This window comes from Marmota flaviventris, chromosome 7 (assembly GCF_047511675.1).
Source record: "Marmota flaviventris isolate mMarFla1 chromosome 7, mMarFla1.hap1, whole genome shotgun sequence".
Taxonomy (NCBI): domain Eukaryota; kingdom Metazoa; phylum Chordata; class Mammalia; order Rodentia; family Sciuridae; genus Marmota; species Marmota flaviventris.
Window position 1 is genome coordinate 94,264,310 of NC_092504.1, and position 20,291 is coordinate 94,284,600.

Below are 20,291 nucleotides of genomic sequence, written 5' to 3' on the forward strand. Positions count from 1 at the left end.
AATGTAGACCCAAAATGTAGTCCAATATAATCATGATTATATAATTAATTAAGTGGTTAATAATTAATGAAATAGGAGCTTGTGGTTATGGCTTAGCGGTGAAGCGCTTGCCCTTCAGTGTGAGGCACTGGGTTCGATCCTCAGCACCACATAAAAATAAATAAACAAAATAAAGTTGTGTCCATCTACAACTAAAAAATAGAAACTAAAAATTTTTTAAAATGAATGAATACAAGTTAAAAGTAAAATGAAAACTACAAGAATTCCTTTGTATATGATAAAAGAAATTAAAATGAATAGTTTAAAGATTAAAATAAATAGGATAATATGCTATAAAGAAGAAATAATAATAATTGTTTTGTTTTTACTTTTTTTAACTTTTACAATCAAATAATTTTTAATCAGAAAGCTCAATCTTAAAGGGAAATGTTATGAAGATAGTTTGTGTCCTAAGCAAGAGTCATCAGAATTCTTATGTACATTCTATACGATGACAAGCCCAGATGGAGACTAAAATCTTTTCATCCCAAATCCTGGAGAAGAGTTAGTATGCTGTTATGCCAAATGGCACCTTTCCTTTAATCTTTTCATTGGGAAGTGGCACTGGGAGGGAATCCTTCCCAGAAAGGGGAGACAGACTGGCAACTAAAGAAGAATCTAATAAACATTTTGTTTTAGTATTAAGGGAAAACATTTTTTTAATTAATTTATTTATTTTTAGTTGTAGATAGCACAATACCTTTATTTTATTTATTTATTTTTGTGTGGTGCTGAGGATCAAACCCAGTGCCTCATACATGCTAGGCTAGCACTCCACCACTAAGCTACAACCCCAGCCCAAGGAAAAAATAACTTTGAGGTAATCAATATGAGTCCTTTGGAAGCAGGCCTAAAATAGAGAACCAAATTTTTTTTTCCTAGCAGCTTATAGCATCTCGGTATTCACTCTCATTGCAGTGGGTTTCAGGTTCATTGTTAGTAGAGGTCTTCTCAACTTCCTTCCAAGAGCTCAAATGTTTGCATGAGCTGGGTATGCTTTCATCAGGCATAATATGATTCTCTCAGTTCAGTTATCTTACAAAGAAATAATTGCACAAAAATTAACCTACTCAATTTTTATTAATTAGGTTTTAACATTTCTCCTAAAAATAAAATATCTTAAGTTTATTAAATTTTAAGTAATTTTAAGAGTAACTGGAGAATATTATGCTAAGCAAAATAAGCCAATTCCAAAGAACCAAAGGCTGAATGTTTTCTCTGATAAGCGGATGCTAATTCATAATAGGGAAAGTTGGCTAGGAAAGAATAGAAGTAATAGGGGATTGTAGGGGGGGTTATGGGGGTAGGAATGATGGTAGAATGAATCGGGCATTATTACCCTATGTGCATATATGATTACACAACCAGTGTAACTCTACATCATGTATAACCAGAAGAATGAGAAGTTATACCCCATTTATGTATTATGTGTCAAAATGCATGCTACTATCATGTATAACTAATTAGAACAAATTAAAAACACAGTAAATTCTCAAATGCAACTATCTTTACACACAATAACTATAAATATATTTCTTTTTTACACAGATTAAGGTCCAAAATATTGTTGCACAAACCTGGAATGTTTTTCAACCTCTTCTTTTTGGTTTAGTTGGATCAGAAGTAACTGTTTCATCTCTTGAATCAAATACTATTGGTAAGAATAATTAAAGCACAAAAGATATAAGATTCAAAAATATTTAAGAAAGTTATAAATACTTTATTCTTTCTAATAATGTATCTTTGACTACAGAGACCTTCTTTAGAAACTCATGATAATGTAATGTATTTGCTCTTCCTTGACCCTAATTGGTTTTGGTTTTGCTTTTAGTTGTCTGTTTTTTGTTATGTTAATTTTTTTAGTTGTAGATGAACACAATAACTTTATTTATTTATTTTTGTGTGGTGCTGAGGAATGAACCTAGCGCCTCACACGTGCTAGGCAAGTGCTCCTCATCCACTGAACCACACCCCCAGCCCTGGTTTTTGTTTTCTAACCAAACATCTTCCCTGAGTGATCTAATGAAATAAAGATTAAGATTTATTTTCTTAGATGAATATAGATACCACCAGATATTTTCATTTAAGAGTATTCCAAAAAATGTCTATTAGTTCAGAATTGCAGAAGTTCAATTCAAATTCTATTAGTTCAGAATAAAGTAAATGTCTTCTGTCTCATTTCTCATGGAACTCCCACCATTAGATAATCTCTGGCACTTTATGCCAAAGTTTCGATCATATTTGCATTCTTTATAATTATTATTTTTTTGTTTTTGGTACCGGGGATTCAACTCAGGGCCACTCGACCACTGAGCCACATCCCCAGCACTATTTTGTATTTTATTTAAAGACAGGGTTTCACTGAGTTGCTTAGAGCCTTGCTGAATTGTCGAGGCTGGCTTTGAACTGAAGAGTCTCCTGCCTCAGCCTCCCAAGCCACTGGGATTACAGGCGCATACCACCGCGGCCAGCTGCTTATAATTATTATTTTTACGGAAAAGTAGACATAAAGTAGCAACAGCTTTAAGACATTTAAAGTTTTAGAAATAGTATCTCTAGACATAAAGAACCATTTCTTCTCAATTATTTTGGTATTTATGTTTGTTTGTATCTGTTACAGGGCTGTGTGTTATTACCTTGAGTTTGGCAGTGTGTGTTCGAATTTTAATGACATTTGTATTGATGTGTTTTGCTGGTTTTACTTTTAAGGAGAAAATATTTATTGCTTTAGCGTGGTTGCCCAAAGCAACAGTCCAGGTAAGAAATAGGAAGTCATTGTAATAATATTAATCTTGATGATTTTTCATGATTCTTAAAGAAAAATGTTACTCCAATCACAAAATGCACAAAATATGTGATATTTAACCTTACTTTTAAAATGTTTGATAACTGTTTATTGAAATTAATGAAACTTTTAAAAAATGTTTCAAAAGTACTTATTCTGAAATTTTTAAATGTACTTTTCATGACAAATACTTCCTAAATTTTATACAAATATTTTTCTACTTTCCTAAAATATAAAATAAGAATATATTTTATATTTTGCTGAATATTATAGAGTTAAATGTTTTGATTTTAAAGTGGAAGTACTTTGGGTTTTTTTTTTTATCTTTCCTAAAGAATGGGTTATCTTTCTTAACCTTGCCAATCACTCCACCACATGAATGCCTATGAAATTTTTAATTATACATTTATTTTGATGACTATTTGATTAATAGTCAAATTCCCTCAATATATTATATAGGAATGATAGGGACAGTATCTAGTTTTTGGTGTTCTGTTTTTTTGTTGTTGTTGTTTGTTTGTTTGTTTTTAATTTTTTCCCCTAGGATTTAATAGTCATTAAAAGGCAGGAGGAATGTATAATGCTTACAAAATGAATGAAAGAAGAGGAAGACATTATAGTTTTGCCCTATTATTCAGTGATATTCTCCTCTTTTTTTTTTTTTTTTTTTATTTTTTATTGTTGGCTGTTCAAAACATTACATAGTTCTTGATATATCATATTTCACAATTTGATTCAAGTGGGTTATGAGCTCCCATTTTTACCCCATATACAGATTGCAGAATCACATCAGTTACACATCCATTGATTTACATATTGCCATACTAGTGTCTGTTGTATTCTGCTGTCTTTCCTATCCTCTACTATCCCCCCTCCCCTCCCCTCCCCTCCCCTCCCCTCCCCTCCCCTCCCCTCCCCTCCCCTCCCCTCCCCTCCCCTCTTCTCTCTCTGCCCCCTTTACTGACATTCGTTTGTCCCCCTTGTATTATTTTTCCCCTTCCCCTCACTTCCTCTTGTATGTACTTTTGTATACCTCTGAGGGTCTCCTTCCATTTCCATGCATTTTCCCTTCTCTCCCCCTTTCCCTCCCACCTCTCATCCCTGTTTAATGTTAATCTTCTTCTCATGCTCTTCGACCCTACTCTGTTCTTAGCTACTCTCCTTATATCAAAGAAGACATTTGACATTTGTTTTTTAGGGATTGGCTAGCTTCACTTAGCATAATCTGCTCTAATGCCATCCATTTCCCTGTAAATTCTATGATTTTGTCATTTTTTAATGCAGAGTAATACTCCATTGTGTATAAATGCCACATTTTTTTTATCCATTCATCCATTGAAGGGCATCTAGGTTGGTTCCACAGTCTAGCTATTGTGAATTGTGCTGCTATGAACATCGATGTAGCAGTGTCCCTGTAGCATGCTCTTTTTAGGTCTTTAGGGAATAGACCGAGAAGGGGAATAGCTGGGTCAAATGGTGGCTCCATTCCCAGCTTTCCAAGAAATCTCCATACTGCTTTCCAAATTGGCTGCACCAATTTGCAGTCCCACCAGCAATGTACAAGTGTACCCTTTTCCCCACATCCTCGCCAGCACTTGTTGTTGTTTGACTTCATAATGGCTGCCAATCTAACTGGAGTGAGATGGTATCTTAGGGTGGTTTTGATTTGCATTTCTCTGACTGCTAGAGATGGTGAGCATTTTTTCATGTACTTGTTGATTGACTGTATGTCCTCCTCTAAGAAGTGTCTGTTCAGGTCCTTGGCCCATTTGTTGATTGGGTTGTTTGTTCTCTTATTGTCTAATTTTTTGAGCTCTTTGTATACTCTGGATATTAGGGCTCTATCTGAAGTGTGAGGAGTAAAGATTTGTTCCCAGGATGTAGGCTCTCTATTTACCTCTCTTATTGTATCTTTTGCTGAGAAAAAACTTTTTAGTTTGAGTAAGTCCCATTTGTTGATTCTAGTTATTAACTTTTGTGCTATGGGTGTCCTATTGAGGAATTTGGAGCCCGACCCCACCGACTGTAGATCGTAGCCAACTTTTTCTTCTATCAGACGGCGCGTCTCTGATTTGATATCAAGCTCCTTGATCCATTTTGAATTAACTTTTGTGCATGGCGAGAGAAAGGGATTCAGTTTCATTTTGTTGCATATGGATTTCCAGTTTTCCCAGCACCATTTGTTGAAGATGCTATCCTTCCTCCATTGCATGCTTTTAGACCCTTTATCAAATATAAGATAGTTGTAGTTTTGTGGATTGGTTTCTGTGTCCTCTATTCTGTACCATTGGTCCACCCGCCTGTTTTGGTACCAGTACCATGCTGTTTTTGTTACTATTGCTCTGTAATATAGTTTGAAGTCTGGTATCGCTATACCGCCTGATTCACACTTCCTGCTTAGCATTGTTTTTGCTATTCTGGGTCTTTTATTTTTCCATATGAATTTCATGATTGCTTTCTCTATTTCTACAAGAAATGCCGTTGGGATTTTGATTGGCATTGCATTAAACCTATAGAGAACTTTTGGTAATATCGCCATTTTGATGATGTTAGTTCTGCCTATCCATGAACAGGGTATATTTTTCCATCTTCTAAGATCTTCTTCTATTTCTCTCTTTAGGGTTCTGTAGTTTTCATTGTATAAGTCTTTCACCTCTTTTGTTAGGTTGATTCCCAAGTGTTTTATTTTTTTTGGAGATATTGTGAATGGAGTGGTTGTCCTCATTTCCGTTTCAGAGGATTTGTCGCTGATATACAGGAATGCCTTTGATTTATGCGTGTTGATTTTATATCCTGCCACTTTGCTGAATTCATTTATTAGCTCTAATAGTTTCTTTGTAGACCCTTTTGGGTCTGCTAGGTATAGAATCATGTCATCTGCAAATAGTGATAATTTAAGTTCTTCTTTTCCTATTTTGATGCCTTTAATTTCTTTCGTCTGTCTAATTGCTCTGGCCAGTGTTTCGAGAACTATGTTGAACAGAAGTGGTGAGAGAGGGCATCCCTGTCTTGTTCCAGATTTTAGAGGGAATGCCTTCAATTTTTCTCCATTCAGAATGATGCTAGCCTGAGGCTTAGCATAGATTGCTTTTACAATATTGAGGTATGTTCCTGTTATCCCTAGTTTTTCTAGAGTTTTGAACATAAAGGGATGCTGTACTTTGTCGAATGCTTTTTCCGCATCTATCGAGATGATCATATGGTTCTTATTTTTAAGTCTATTGATGTGGTGAATAACATTTATTGATTTCCTTATATTGAACCAGCCTTGCATCCCAGGGATGAATCCTACTTGATCATGGTGCACAATTTTTTTGATGTGCCTTTGTATCCGAGTGGCCAGAATTTTATTGAGGATTTTTGCATCTAGGTTCATTAGAGATATTGGTCTGTAGTTTTCTTTCTTTGAAGTGTCTTTGTCTGGTTTAGGTATCAGGGTGATGTTGGCCTCGTAGAATGAATTTGGAAGTTCTCCCTCTTTTTCTATTTCCCGAAGTAGCTTGAAAAGTATTGGTATTAGTTCCTCTTTAAAGGTTTTGTAAAACTCTGCTGTATACCCATCCGGTCCTGGGCTTTTCTTAGTTGGTAGTCCTTTGATGGTTTCTTCTATTTCCTCAATTGATATTGGTCTGTTTAGGTTGTCTATATCCTCCTGACTCAATCTGGGCAGATCATATGACTTAAGAAATTTATCTATGCCTTCACTATCTTCTAATTTATTGGAGTATAAGGATTCAAAATAATTTTTGATTATCTTCTGTATTTCTGAAGTGTCTGTTGTGATATTGCCTCTTTCATCCCGTATGTTAGTGATTTGAGTTCTCTCTCTTCTTCTCTTCGCTAGCATGGCTAAGGGTCTGTCGATTTTGTTTATTTTTTCAAAGAACCAACTTTTAGTTTTGTCAATTTTTTCAATTGTTTCTTTTGTTTCGATTTCATTGATTTCAGCTCTGATTTTAATTATTTCTTGCCTTCTACTTCTTTTGCTGTTGTTTTGCTCTTCTTTTTCTAGGATTTTGAGATGAAGTATGAGATCATTTATTTTTTGGTTTTGTCTTTTTTTAAGGAATGAACTCCAAGCAATGAATTTTCCTCTTAGAACTGCTTTCAATGTGTCCCATAGATTCCGATATGTTGTGTCTGTGTTTTCATTAATCTCTAAGAATTTTTTAATTTCCTCCTTGATGTCTTCTATAACCCATTGATCATTCAGTAACCTATTGTTCATTCTCCAAGTGATATATTCTTTTTCCTTCCTTCTTTTATCGTTGATTTTCAGTTCCATTCCATTATGATCAGATAGGATGCATGGTATTATCTCTACTCCTTTGTATTGTCTAAGAGTTTCCCTGTGACATAATATATGATCTATTTTTGAGAAGGATCCATGTGCTGCTGAGAAAAAAGTGTAACTGTTTGATGTTGGGTGGTATATTCTATATATGTCAATTAAGTCTAGGTTATTAATTGTGTTATTGAGTTCTATGGTTTCCTTATTCAACTTTTGTTTGGAAGATCTGTCCAGTGGTGAGAGAGGTGTGTTGAAGTCTCCCATGATTATTGTATGGTGGTCTATTAGACTCTTGAACTTGAGAAGAGTTTGTTTGATGAACATAGCTGCACCATTGTTTGGGGCATATATATTTATGATTGTTATGTCTTGTTGGTGTATGGTTCCCTTGAGCAGTATGTAGTGTCCCTCTTTATCCCTTTTGATTAACTTTGGCTTAAAATCTATTTTATTTGATATGAGTATGGATACTCCTGCTTGTTTCCGAAGTCCATATGAGTGATATGATTTTTCCCAACCTTTCACCTTCAGCCTATGTATGTCTTTTCCTATCAAATGCGTCTCCTGTAGGCAGCATATTGTTGGGTCTTGTTTTGTGATCCATTCTACTAGCCTGTGTCTCTTGATTGGTGAGTTTAAGCCATTAACATTTAGGGTTATTATTGAGATATGGGTTGTTCTTCCAGCCATATTTGTTTATTTATGTTACTAAACATGGTTTGTTTTCCACTTTGATTATTTTCCCCCCTTTAGTGTCCTACCTCCCACTGTTGGTTTTCATTGTTATTTTCCATTTCCTCTTCCTGTAATATTTTGCCAAGGATGTTTTGAAGAGATGGTTTTCTAGCTGCAAATTCTTTTAACTTTTGTTTATCGTGGAAGGTTTTAATTTCATCTTCCATCCTGAAGCTTAATTTCGCTGGAAACACAATTCTTGGTTGGAACCCATTTTCTTTCAGTGTTTGAAATATGTTATTCCAGGATCTTCTAGCTTTCAGAGTCTGTGTTGAAAGATCAGCTGTTATCCTGATTGGCTTACCCCTAAATGTGATCTGCTTCCTTTCTCTTGTAGCTTTTAAAATTCTCTCCTTGTTCTGTATGTTGGGCATCTTCATTATAATGTGTCTAGGTGTGGGTCTCTTATGATTTTGCACATTCGGCGTCCTGTAGGCTTCTAGGATTTGGGGTTCTGTCTCATTCTTCAAGTCTGGAAAGTTTTCTCGAATTATTTCATTGAATAGATTGCTCATTCCTTTGGTTTGAAACTCTGTTCCTTCCTGTATCCCAATGATTCTTAAATTTGGTCTCTTGATGTTATCCCATATTTCTTGGATGTTCTGCTCATGGTTTCTTAACAGTCTTGCTGAGCTGTCTATGTTCTTTTCAAGTTGAAATACTTTATCTTCATTGTCTGATGTTCTGTCTTCTAAGTGTTCTACTCTGCTGGTAGTATTCTCAATTGAGTTTTTAAGTTGGCTTATTGCTTCCTGCATTTCTAGGATTTCTGTTTGTTTGTTTTTTATAACCTCTATTTCCCTGTATAGTTGATCTTTTGCTTCTTGGATTTGTTTATGTAATTCATTGTTGAAGTGATCTTTCATTGTCTGATTTTGCTGTCTGATGTCTTCCTTGAGACTCCAGATCATCTGAAGCATGTATATCCTGAATTCTTTATCTGACATTCCATCAGCTGCAGCTATTACCTCTTCTAAAGTTGAGTTGACCTGCAATGCTTGTGGTCCTTTCTTTCCTTGTCTCTTCATACTGTTCGCGTTCCTTTCTTCTTGGTGAAACTGTTGTGCTATTGAATTTTCCCCCTATATATTTATATTGGTCTTGTATAGTTGCAAAGTCTCCCTCGCAGGCACGGGCGGCGGCTCTGCCCCTCCGCCAATTGGGGCAATGTGCCTACCACGCCGGCAGGCCGCTGGGCCTGCTCTGCCAGTCGGTAGCAGGTCCGCCGTCCTTGCAGGCGCGGGCGGCGGCTCTGTCCCTCTGCGGGCCGCTAGGCTTGTTCTGTCGGTGGTCGCCGTTCTGTCTACTTTGCAGGCGCAGGCAGCGGCACTGCCCCTCTGCAGGCCTCTGGGGCTGTACTGCCAGTGGGTCGCAGGTCCGCCTACTTTGCAGGCGTGGGGTGGGGGCGGCTCTACCCTTCCTCAGGCCACTGGGCCTGTTCTGTCTCTCGGTTGCAGGTCTGACCTGTTCTGATGGTGGTCTCAGTTCCGACTACCTTGCAGGCGCGGGGGGGAGGGGGCGGCTCTGCCTCTCAGCAGGCCGCTGCTCCTCTTCTGCCGGTGGGTCGCAGGCCCGCCTACCTTGCAGGAGTGATTGGAAGCTCTGTCCCGCCGCGGGCCACTGGGCCTTTTCTGTCTGTGGTCACCCTTCCCCTACCTGGCAGGCGAGGGGGGTGGGGGGCGGCTCTGCCCCTCAGCAGGCCGCTGGGCCTGCTCTGTGTTTGGTCCCAGTTCCCTCTACTATGCTGGCGCAGGGGGAGGGGGCGGCTCAGCCTCTCAGCAGGCGGCTGCTCCTCTTCTGCCTGTGGGTCGCAGGCCCGCCTACCTTGCAGGAGTGATTGGAAGCTCTGTCCCGCCCTGGGCCACTGGGCCTTTTCTGTCGGTGGTCACCCTTCCCCTACCTGGCAGGCGAGGGGGGTGGGGGGCGGCTCTGCCCCTCAGCAGGCCGCTGGGCCTGCTCTGTCTTTGGTCCCAGTTCCCTCTACTATGCTGGCGCAGGGGGAGGGGGCGGCTCAGCCTCTCAGCGGGCGGCTGCTCCTCTTCTGCTGGTGGGTCGCAGGCCCGCCTACCTTGCAGGAGTGATTGGAAGCTCTGTCCCGCTGCGGGCCACTGGGCCTTTTCTGTCGGTGGTCACCCTTCCCCTACCTGGCAGGCGAGGGGGGTGGGGGGCGGCTCTGCCCCTCAGCAGGCCGCTGGGCCTGCTCTGTGTTTGGTCCCAGTTCTCTCTACTATGCCGGCGCAGGGGGAGGGGGCGGCTCAGCCTCTCAGCAGGCGACTGCTCCTCTTCTGCCGGTGGGTCGCAGGCCCGCCTACCTTGCAGGAGTGATTGGAAGCTCTGTCCCGCCCTGGGCCACTGGGCCTTTTCTGTCGGTGGTCACCCTTCCCCTACCTGGCAGGCGAGGGGGGTGGGGGGCGGCTCTGCCCCTCAGCAGGCCGCTGGGCCTGCTCTGTGTTTGGTCCCAGTTCTCTCTACTATGCCGGCGCAGGGGGAGGGGGCGGCTCAGCCTCTCAGCAGGCGACTGCTCCTCTTCTGCCGGTGGGTCGCAGGCCCGCCTACCTTGCAGGAGTGATTGGAAGCTCTGTCCCGCCCTGGGTCACTGGGCCTTTTCTGTCGGTGGTCACCCTTCCCCTACCTGGCAGGCGAGGGGGGTGGGGGGCGGCTCTGCCCCTCAGCAGTCCGCTGGGCCTGCTCTGTCTTTGGTCCCAGTTCCCTCTACTATGCCGGCACAGGGGGAGGGGGCGGCTCAGCCTCTCAGCAGGCGGCTGCTCCTCTTCTGCCGGTGGGTCGCAGGCCCGCCTACCTTGCAGGAGTGATTGGAAGCTCTGTCCAGCCCTGGGCCACTGGGCCTTTTCTGTCGGTGGTCACCCTTCCCCTACCTGGCAGGCGAGGGGGGTGGGGGGCGGCTCTGCCCCTCAGCAGGCCGCTGGGCCTGCTCTGTCTTTGGTCCCAGTTCCCTCTACTATGCCGGCACAGGGGGAGGGGGCGGCTCAGCCTCTCAGCAGGCGGCTGCTCCTCTTCTGCCGGTGGGTCGCAGGCCCGCCTACCTTGCAGGAGTGATTGGAAGCTCTGTCCCGCCCTGGGCCACTGGGCCTTTTCTGTCGGTGGTCACCCTTCCCCTACCTGGCAGGCAAGGGGGGTGGGGGGCGGCTCTGCCCCTCAGCAGGCCGCTGGGCCTGCTCTGTGTTTGGTCCCAGTTCTCTCTACTATCGATATTCTCCTCTTATTAAAAGATATTGCCACTTGTTAGACTGCTTAACCTGGCAACAAAATACTTTAATTTTCTGGATTTTTTTCTCTATTGTTTTCAAAACAGAAGGTTATAAATTTCCATGCAACAAATTCTCTGATATCATGGTTACAAAAGCAGGCCCATTAAGGGTAGTCTTTCTCTTTTAAATATTGTTACTTAACTTTAACCTCAGCTAAGTTACTTCTTAATTTCTTAGTGCCTCAATCTGCTCATTTCACAGTGATATCTGTGCATCTACTGCAGAGTGGTGTTGTGAGGATTAATTAAATAATCCATGCAAAGCGCTTAGCATAATCTCTGGCACATGGGTAGTTCTCAGTTAACAATGTTATTATTTATTTTATTTTACCTTCAAGTAATATAAATAATGATAACTGTTTTTAACCTCTGCCATGGAGGTTAAAATAATAATTAATCTACAAAAGAAATATCTATTACTCTATTCTCCCTCCTTCCAATGATACACTTGCAATTATTTTCTTTGCTCATTTTTAAAATTGTACTTATTTACTTATTCTAATTAGGTATACATATGTGTCTAATGCATTTTGATTCATTGTACATAGTGACAGCACTAATTTTCATTTCTCTGGTTGTACACGATCCTCACACCATATGTGCAGTCATACATGTACCTAGGGTAATGATGTCCATCTCATTCCACTATCTTTCCTGCCCCCGTGCACCCTTCCTTCCCCTCCCTCCCTTTGCCCAATCACAGTTCCTCCATTTTTCCCAATCATCTCCCCCCATTATGGATCAGCATTCACTTATTAGAGAGAACATTCAGCCTTTGTTTGGGATAGGCTTACTTCGCTTAGCATTATATTCTCCAACTCCATCCATTTACCTGCAAATGCCATTATTTTATTTTCTTTTAATGCTGAGATATATTCCATTGTGTATATATACCACAGGTTTTTTTTTAATCCATTCATCTATTGAAGGGCATCTAGTTTGGTTTCACAGTCTAGCTATTGCGAATTGAGCTGCTATACACATTGATGTGGATGTGTTACTACAGCATGCTGATTTTAAGTCCTTTGGGTATAGACCGAGTGGTGGGATAGCTGGGTCAAATGGTGGTTCCATTCCCAGATTTCCAAGGAATCTCCATACTACTTTCCAGATTGGTTGCACCAATTTGCAGTCCCACCAGTAGTGTATGAGTGTGCCTTTTCCCCCACATCCTTGCCAACATTTATTATTGCTTGTATTCTTAATAGCTGCCATTTGACTGGAGTAAGATGAAATCTTAGAGTAGTTTTGATTTGCATTTCTCTAATTGCTAAAGGTGTTGAACATTTTTTCGTATATTTATTGGTTGATTGTATATCATTTTCTGAGAAGTGTCTGTTCAGTTCCTTGGCCCATTTATTGATTGGATTGTTTTGGGGTTTTGCTTTTGTTTTTGTTTTTTGGATGTTAAGATTTTTGAATTCTTTATATATCCTGGAGATTAGTGCTGTATCTGACAAGCATATGGCAAAAATGTCCTCCCAAAATGTAGGTGCTCTCTTCATCTCATTGATTGTTTCTTTTGCTGAGAAGAAGCTTTTTAGTTTGAATCGATTCCACTTATTGATTCTTAATTTTTATTTCTTGCACTTTCGGAGTCTTGTTAACAATGTTATTATTTATTTTACCTGGCCTAAAATAAAATAAAATATTATTTATTTTATTTTAATATTTTATTATTTATTTTATTTTAGGCCAGGGCCTAAAAATCCAATGTGATGTAGATTTGGGCCTACTTTTTCCTCCATTAGGCACAGGGTCTCTGATTTAATTCATAAATCCTTGATCCACCTGAGTTGGATTTTATGCATGAGAAGAGATAGGGGTTTAGTTTCATTTTGCTGCATATGGCTTTCCAGTTTTCCCAGCACCATTTATTGAAGAGGCTATCTTTCCTCCACTGTATATGGCACCTTTGTCTAGTATGAGATAACTGTACTTATATGGGTTTGTCTCTGTGTCTTCTATTCTGTACCATTGGTCTACATGCCTATTTTGGTGCCAATATCATGCCATTTTTATTATTATAGCTTTGTAGTATAGTTTAAGGTCTGGTATTGTGATGCCACCTGCTTCACTCTTCTTGCTAAGGATTGCTTTGGCTATTCTGGGTCTCTTATTCTTCCGAATGAATTTCATGATTGCTTTTTCCATTTCTACACTTGCAGGTTTTTTAAAAATATTTCTTCTTAAGTTTTAGGTGGACATTATATATTTATTTTACATTTATGAGGTGCTGAGGATCGAACACAGTGCCTTGTGCATGCTAGGCGAGCACTCTATCACTGAGCCACAACCCCAGCCCCTACACTTTCAGTTTTATAGGTAATATGAGAAGAACCACCCACTCAAGTCCTACTGTATTTTATTCTTTTCTTTCCTTTTTTCCCCTCCATTCTTTGCTGCTAAAATAAAACTGACAAAGCTTCAGTCCTTTCTCTTATTTCTCTATTTAAAGATACTGATGAAAATTAGAATGGAAAAATAGAAGATATCAAGAGAGTAAATAAAGAATTTAGTTCACAAATGTAAAATCAATTTACTAAATGGATTCTTCTAAAGAAATAACATTAAACCTCAGTCATTAAGTGTGAATCATTTATCACCTACTGGTAGTTCCTATAGAGTTATCAAGATGATTAAATAAATTAATAAAATTAATAAATGTACAGCTTTAAGAATACTACTTGAGGGCTGGGGCTGTAGCTCAGTGATAGAGCATTTGCCTCACACATGTAAGGCACTTATTTTAATCCTCAGCACCACATAAATAAATAAAATAAAGGTATTGTGTCCATCTACAACTAAGAATATTAACAAAAAAATAGAAGAAGAAATACTTGATGTAATCCCGGCAGCTCAGGAGACAGGCAGGAGGATTGCAAGTTGAAAGTCAGCTGCAGCAATTTAGTGAGTCCCTAAGCATTTTAGCAAGACCCTGTCTCAAAATTAAAAGAATAAAAGGGGCTGGGGATGTGGCTTAGTGGTTAAGTGCCCCTGGGTTCAAGCCCCACTACCAGAAAAGAAGAGTACTTAACATACGACAAATTCTATATAACTATGTAAAAATTAATATTAGTATCACCATTATCGCCATCATCATCTCTTATTAGTAATAGTTTCTTGACTGTTCTTTCATGTTCAAAATGTTTCATGTTCTTTTCTAAACTTAAGATGCTTTAAAGTTGATTTTCTGTATAATTTATCTTTTTCTTCCTGGCATCTAGCACAATGGCTTTTGCTCGGTAAACAGAAAGTTAACAAAAACAATACCAACTTTAATCACTGATTTGGGATATGGAAACTAATCTTAAATTGAGGGCTTCTTTTGCCATAATGTCCCAACTCAGATGAAATGTTTCTACCATGATGCCATTACTTTGCATCTCCATAGAAGTTATATTTATATTTAATTCCTAAAAATGTCAAGGCAATTTCTTGCCTAGATAGATAAATATAAAGAAAGAAGGTTATGCCTCCAAGGTGGAGAACACCTGTAATTCTAGCAATTGGTAGGTTGATCAGGAGAATCACAAGTTTCAAAGCCAATCAGGGTAATTTATGAAGACCCTGTCTCTACATAAAAATTAAAATTAAAAAAAGAGATAGGGATGTATCTCAATGGGAAAGACCTCCAAGTTCAATCCTTAGTATCACAAAAAAAAAATAAAGGCTTTTGTTTTATGTTACTAAAAATAAATATAATAGAAGATTACCTACAGGGAGAAAGATTTGACTAAGTAAGTTCATTCTGTAACAGAATTCAAAGACATCCATTTCCTGGAGGGAATGAGGAGCAAGTGGAAAGAGTAAAACTCAAAATTATCTGAAAACCTACTATGTGCCAGATGTTCTTTGCATTTTCATATTTAATTCCCACAACCATCCAGTGAAGCAAATATTATGTTATTATTTTTACAATTAATTCAGTCAAGGAACTTGAGCCACTTTTAAAAGATCACTCGTCTGGTTGCTGCAAAAACAGAAGTCAAACTCAGTTTGCCAGATTCTAAACCTCTTCTCAATTCTGTATCCCAAGGTGGAAGAACAGTAAGAGCAGCAAATCCTTGAGAATGCTGAGAAACCTCAATATTTTCATTCTCTTGTTGCAGCCAAGAACCTAGTGGTGTGTGGTAAAGGCAACCAAGCAAAATTTTGGTTCACTTAGAACTGGCAAGGTTCTGAGGGCAATTTGAACACACAAAAGAGAAATTTGAACATGGGAAACCTAAAGGGACAGGAGTACAAAATCATTCCCAAAATATCTGCACACTGATTTGTCACTGGTACTCTCTTCCTCCACATAATATTTGCTAGAAAGAACATAGAACAGATGAGTAATGTATGAAAAGCCCTCATTTTTAGTCTTCTTTTTTTCCCAACAGTCTAGTGTTAAATTTTATTTATTTTAGCAGAGCCATCTACTGTTATTATATGTTAACTTTGATTAACATTTTTCTTTATGTCCCATTTCACCCCTACATGCAGGCTGTTTTAGGTCCTCTGGCTCTAGAAACAGCAAGGCTCTCCAATTTCAACTTGATACCGTATTCAAAGGATGTGATGACAGTAGCATTTTTAGCCATCTTGATCACGGCTCCAAATGGGGCTCTACTTATTGGCATTCTGGGGCCCAAAATACTTACACGCCATAATGATCCAGACAAAATAAAACTGCATTTGCCAAATGAAGCCCATCATTAAAAAGCTTATTTGCCATTGCCCACCTGCTTGTTTTAATGAATTATCTCACATGAAAGAAAAATATTAAAGTACAAATATATGGAGACTGTACATAGAACCCAGGATTTAGAAAATATGTGATTTCTCTACAAGAGCTTTTCTCTGATTTTTGCTTCTAAAGTAAATTTAATAAAAACAGTATTAAATGGAATGTTCTCTTAGTATTTACATATTTCAAAAACAAAGTTAATCTGTAAACACCCTAGAAGGATTGAAAGTAATCCATAAAGCTAAACTTGATGTCATAATACAAACTAAATATAAAAAATTAATGACAGAAAAAAAACTTGGAATGTTGAATGTGGTAAAATAACCTGTTTCCCAATGGCAGAAGCAGGATTACCCATCAGTATTTCAGTTAAAAAGATGATCAGGAAAAGGAAAAAAATGACAGGAATGAAACACATTAACTTTAAGTGGGTCAACTAAATAGATTTTAAATTCTAGGTTTAGTGACTCCCTGAATAAATAAGTTGAATAAAAGAGTGAAAGTTAGTCTTTTATTCCTTCTGTTATGTCCTTAAAATGAAAATCCAGCTTAGCAATTTTTAAATGAAACACTACTGGTGTCTTTTGATTACAGAAATAATATAAATCACAAATGGAAATAAACTGTATATTTTCAATTAATATTTTTAAATCCAGGAATTAAAGACAGTCTGCAGGAAATCAAAGATTAATAGATTTCTCTCTATATGAGTTCTGGCTGATGAAATTTACTGTGCTAATATAAAACATCACAAAATAAAGTTTCAGTTGACTTCAAGATTATTTCAAAGTTTAGAGGAGTCATGGGAAAGCTTTTCAAATGGCCTTGTTGAATGATCTTTTAAAAATTGTTCAGGTTTCTTTGGCAAGGCCTCTTTTCCTTTTATACACAAGCAAGCTATTAAAATAGCACAAAATATATAATTTACAAATAAATTTGCCAAGTGAAGCCACTAAGATTTAAGGCAATCAAAACTATGTGTCATTTCACAGAGACACAGAAAGGAAAGAGCCTGAGTTTTTGTATCACCACTTGAAAAATAATATCTGCCAATCAGATATATCTGCTCTTGAACTTATTATGTGAATAAGAAATAAACTTGTATTGTATTTGAACATAGATGTATAACTATCTATTGTTTCTATTAAAATCAAGACCTTGAGTATAATACATTACCAAAACTGGCAAAAGTACAACATTCCTAGGTAACTCTGGGGAAAGAAAAAAATAGCTACTGTTTTAGTAGCATTTTCTTATATACTTTTACCACAGCACAGACTCCATGCCTCATTTTCAACTATTTAATTCTAATATAGTATTCCAATTTAAACTGCACAAGAATTTTGACTAAATTTTAAATCATGAGAGCATATCATTGTCACTAATAAGAAAATAAAAACATTTATCTTCACAAGATAGTATTTTGAGTCATAATTAAATTTTAAAATAGAAAGTTGATCTTATTAAAAGATATAGATACAGTAAAACATTTTTTGAATGAGAAACTATGTTTTGAATTAGGAGAAAATTTTTCATATCTAATGCTTTTATGTATAGATTTTTCTCTGTTAAATTTAATGTTTGATGTGTCCATTATACTGAAATATTCTCCTTTTAAAGGTACTGTTGCAGGTATTAGATCTTGACTTAAATTTTAAGTTTTCTATTTACAAACTTTATACAAGTTAATCATATTAATGTCATTTAAAAATTAAAACCAATTACCCACATGTACAATGTTCAAGTGTGCACAGTATTTAGACAAATAAACATAAAACTATTGTTTCTAAGTTTAAAGTGTATCTTTTTTATGCATTTTATTCACTAATAAAGGAGTTTTTAATTAAAGCAAAAATTTTTCCTCAGTTATTGTGTTATTTAAAACAGAAGTAATATTCTGAGCTATTCCACAGTAAAGAATTACAAATCAAGGGCTGGGATTGTAGCTCAATGGTAGAGTGCTTGCCTAGCACATATGAGGCACTGGGTTTGATCTCAGCATCACATAAAAATAAAATAAAGGTATTGGGTCCATCTGCAACTAAAAAAATACTTTAAAAAAAGAATTACAAAATCAAAGAAATAAATGCTTTGCTGAAAAATTTTTTTCCCAGAGTCTATAAAGCATTAATGTGTTTTTAAATTTTATTACTTTCAGGGAATTTGTTTTTGTTTTAAAAGCAATAAGTAATTGTTTAAGCATCATATTTGCTAGACTTGATATTTGCTTTGAATATAAAGTTCAAAATTTCCTTTTATTTTGTAAGATTTTCCATAATACTTAATTTTTGGATGTTTAGATATTTTTCTTCAGTAAAGCACAAGCTTTTCTGATGGTTCCTGATCCATTTTAAATAGTTGGACATCAGTGGCATGGTAACCATTTTCTGGGCAGCCTTTTTAGCTTAGCGGTCTTGCAGTACAGTTATAGCTTCATCGACCTTAGCACAGAGAGACTCTGAAGACTCTAGCATATTAAAGAAGCTGTGAATTATTAATCTCTAACAACATGCTGGGAAACTTAACAGCTACAATAAGGTGCCTGGCTTGAATAAGAGGAAACAGCCATACACCCAACATTTGTGGTTTTTTGCTCTTCAAGAAAGGCAGTTGCCAACATGGAAGCAGCCAGATCCCTGACCTTGTACATGGACTGCAGACTGTTGCATGGTAATTCATGGCTGTGCATTAAGATGTTACTAAGGATTGTGAACTTCCACAGCTTATTTATACTATGGAATGATCCAAGTAGTAGTAAATGCAGCATCAGCAACTGCAAGATATGGACCCATTGTCTCTGTCAAAGATTCAGAACAAGCTGTGTTGACATGGTTTGTGGAGCCTGTGAATAAGCTGATCTCATAGAATTAACCCATATTGTCCCACCATCCCAAATATGTAACACCATTAAAAAATTATATTGAGCAATAAATATACCACATATTGTAACTTTGAAATAATTATTATTTTTAGTGTTTTATTCCTTTGAGAAAATAGGGGAATTATTAGAGCATTTAAAAATATTTTTAAATTATGAAAATGGCATAAATTTTGCTGCAAGTTACTTCTACTAAATGCTTGAGTGAATAAAATATTACACACATAACTGATATATAAGAAATGCATACAGAAAAGTTATTTTCTAGAATTGGATTGTCTTTTATTTTGAGGAATGCACTGTATTTCAAATCATAAATGGTGAAAAATAGCTGTCCTATACAAAGGACACAGGAACAATGTGTATTGCATGGTAATGTTCAAAGCCTGGATATTCCATGCTGAAGAAATAATGCTTACCTGCCCTCATTCTCTGTACATGGAACTTCATCTTTGCCCCTCTCTACCCTGCCTTGAGTTCAAAGATGCTGATCTTTAAGGACCATGTCAGCAAGTCTGTTTTCCCGCTGGTTTCCTATTGAACTCGCCCAGGGGAAGACAGTGACAGAAATGAGATGAGAAGTCAGGCTTATTCTCCAAGATCCTTATGTCACCGGTTACAAACTGGCTGAGGTAGAATCCCTACCCCTAGCCACCACTTCTGCTGCTTCAACACTCACTGTTTTTGCTAGGAGCTGATAATAAGATGGGTAATAACTGCCACCTTCTGTTGGTAATCCTTGGTTGTTTCACCATATCTGGTAGTTCTCATAACCCTTTCATTCTTTTGTAAATAGTTCCTTCTTTACATTCCCTTCAAATATCCTTTTTGTATGCCGTTATTTCTCTGCTGAGGGCCTAATTAGCATTTTGCCCTTGACAAAGAGTGTCATAGTAAGCCAGATATATAAGAAAACAATGTGCCTAATGCTGTAATAAAGATAAACCAAAAGTGCAATGGATGCAGAGATGGATCTTTCTAGTTGTCTACTCAAAATCCAGTTTCCTTTTCTTCTTTGGAAGTGAGGTAGTTCTATGAATGCTCGAACTGGTGGAGAACCCACAATTACACTGTTTTGTTTCCAACAGTGGTCATGTTGGTTTCATTAAAGAGGTTCTTGGCATAAAAGTTAGCTAGTGAGATCAAAATAAACACACAGACTCAATTACCTTTTTCTATGACTAGGTCCGAGACGGCTCTCCCTCTGGCTCACACCTCGAACCACCCAGTAGGGCAGCAGGGATTACTCAGGGCTAGCAGGAGAGAGAGAGAGAGAGAGAGAGCACGCCAGGGAGTGGCCTTTTATTGGGGAACAAGAAATTCAGGGGAGAATTCCATCCAATGAAGGTTGAGGGGGGCAGCACTCCAAGGTCAGGGTCAATGATTGGCCCCAGGGTCAGTGGTCAGTCACACCCCCACACAGACAGGCTCTCGCACCAGGAGAGGGTTGGGAAAGCTCCGACACAGTTTAGCCAGAGCGCCTCACACCCAATCCGGGAGTTGCCCAATCACATGTGAGAATGGCTCCCCACAATATGTGCTGGGGTTGTGGCTCAGTGGTAG

General features: G+C 38.2%; 1 protein-coding gene across 1 annotated transcript in view; it reads left to right on the plus strand.

Moving 5' to 3' along the window:
- Positions 1–20,291, plus strand: part of Slc9b1 (solute carrier family 9 member B1) — a 113,570-nt gene that overhangs the window by 54,163 nt on the left and 39,116 nt on the right. The window contains exons 9-10 of the mRNA XM_027935469.2: positions 1,588–1,696; positions 2,660–2,796. Of these exons, the coding sequence (XP_027791270.1) occupies positions 1,588–1,696; positions 2,660–2,796 (246 nt within the window). The remainder of the gene's footprint in view (positions 1–1,587; positions 1,697–2,659; positions 2,797–20,291) is intronic.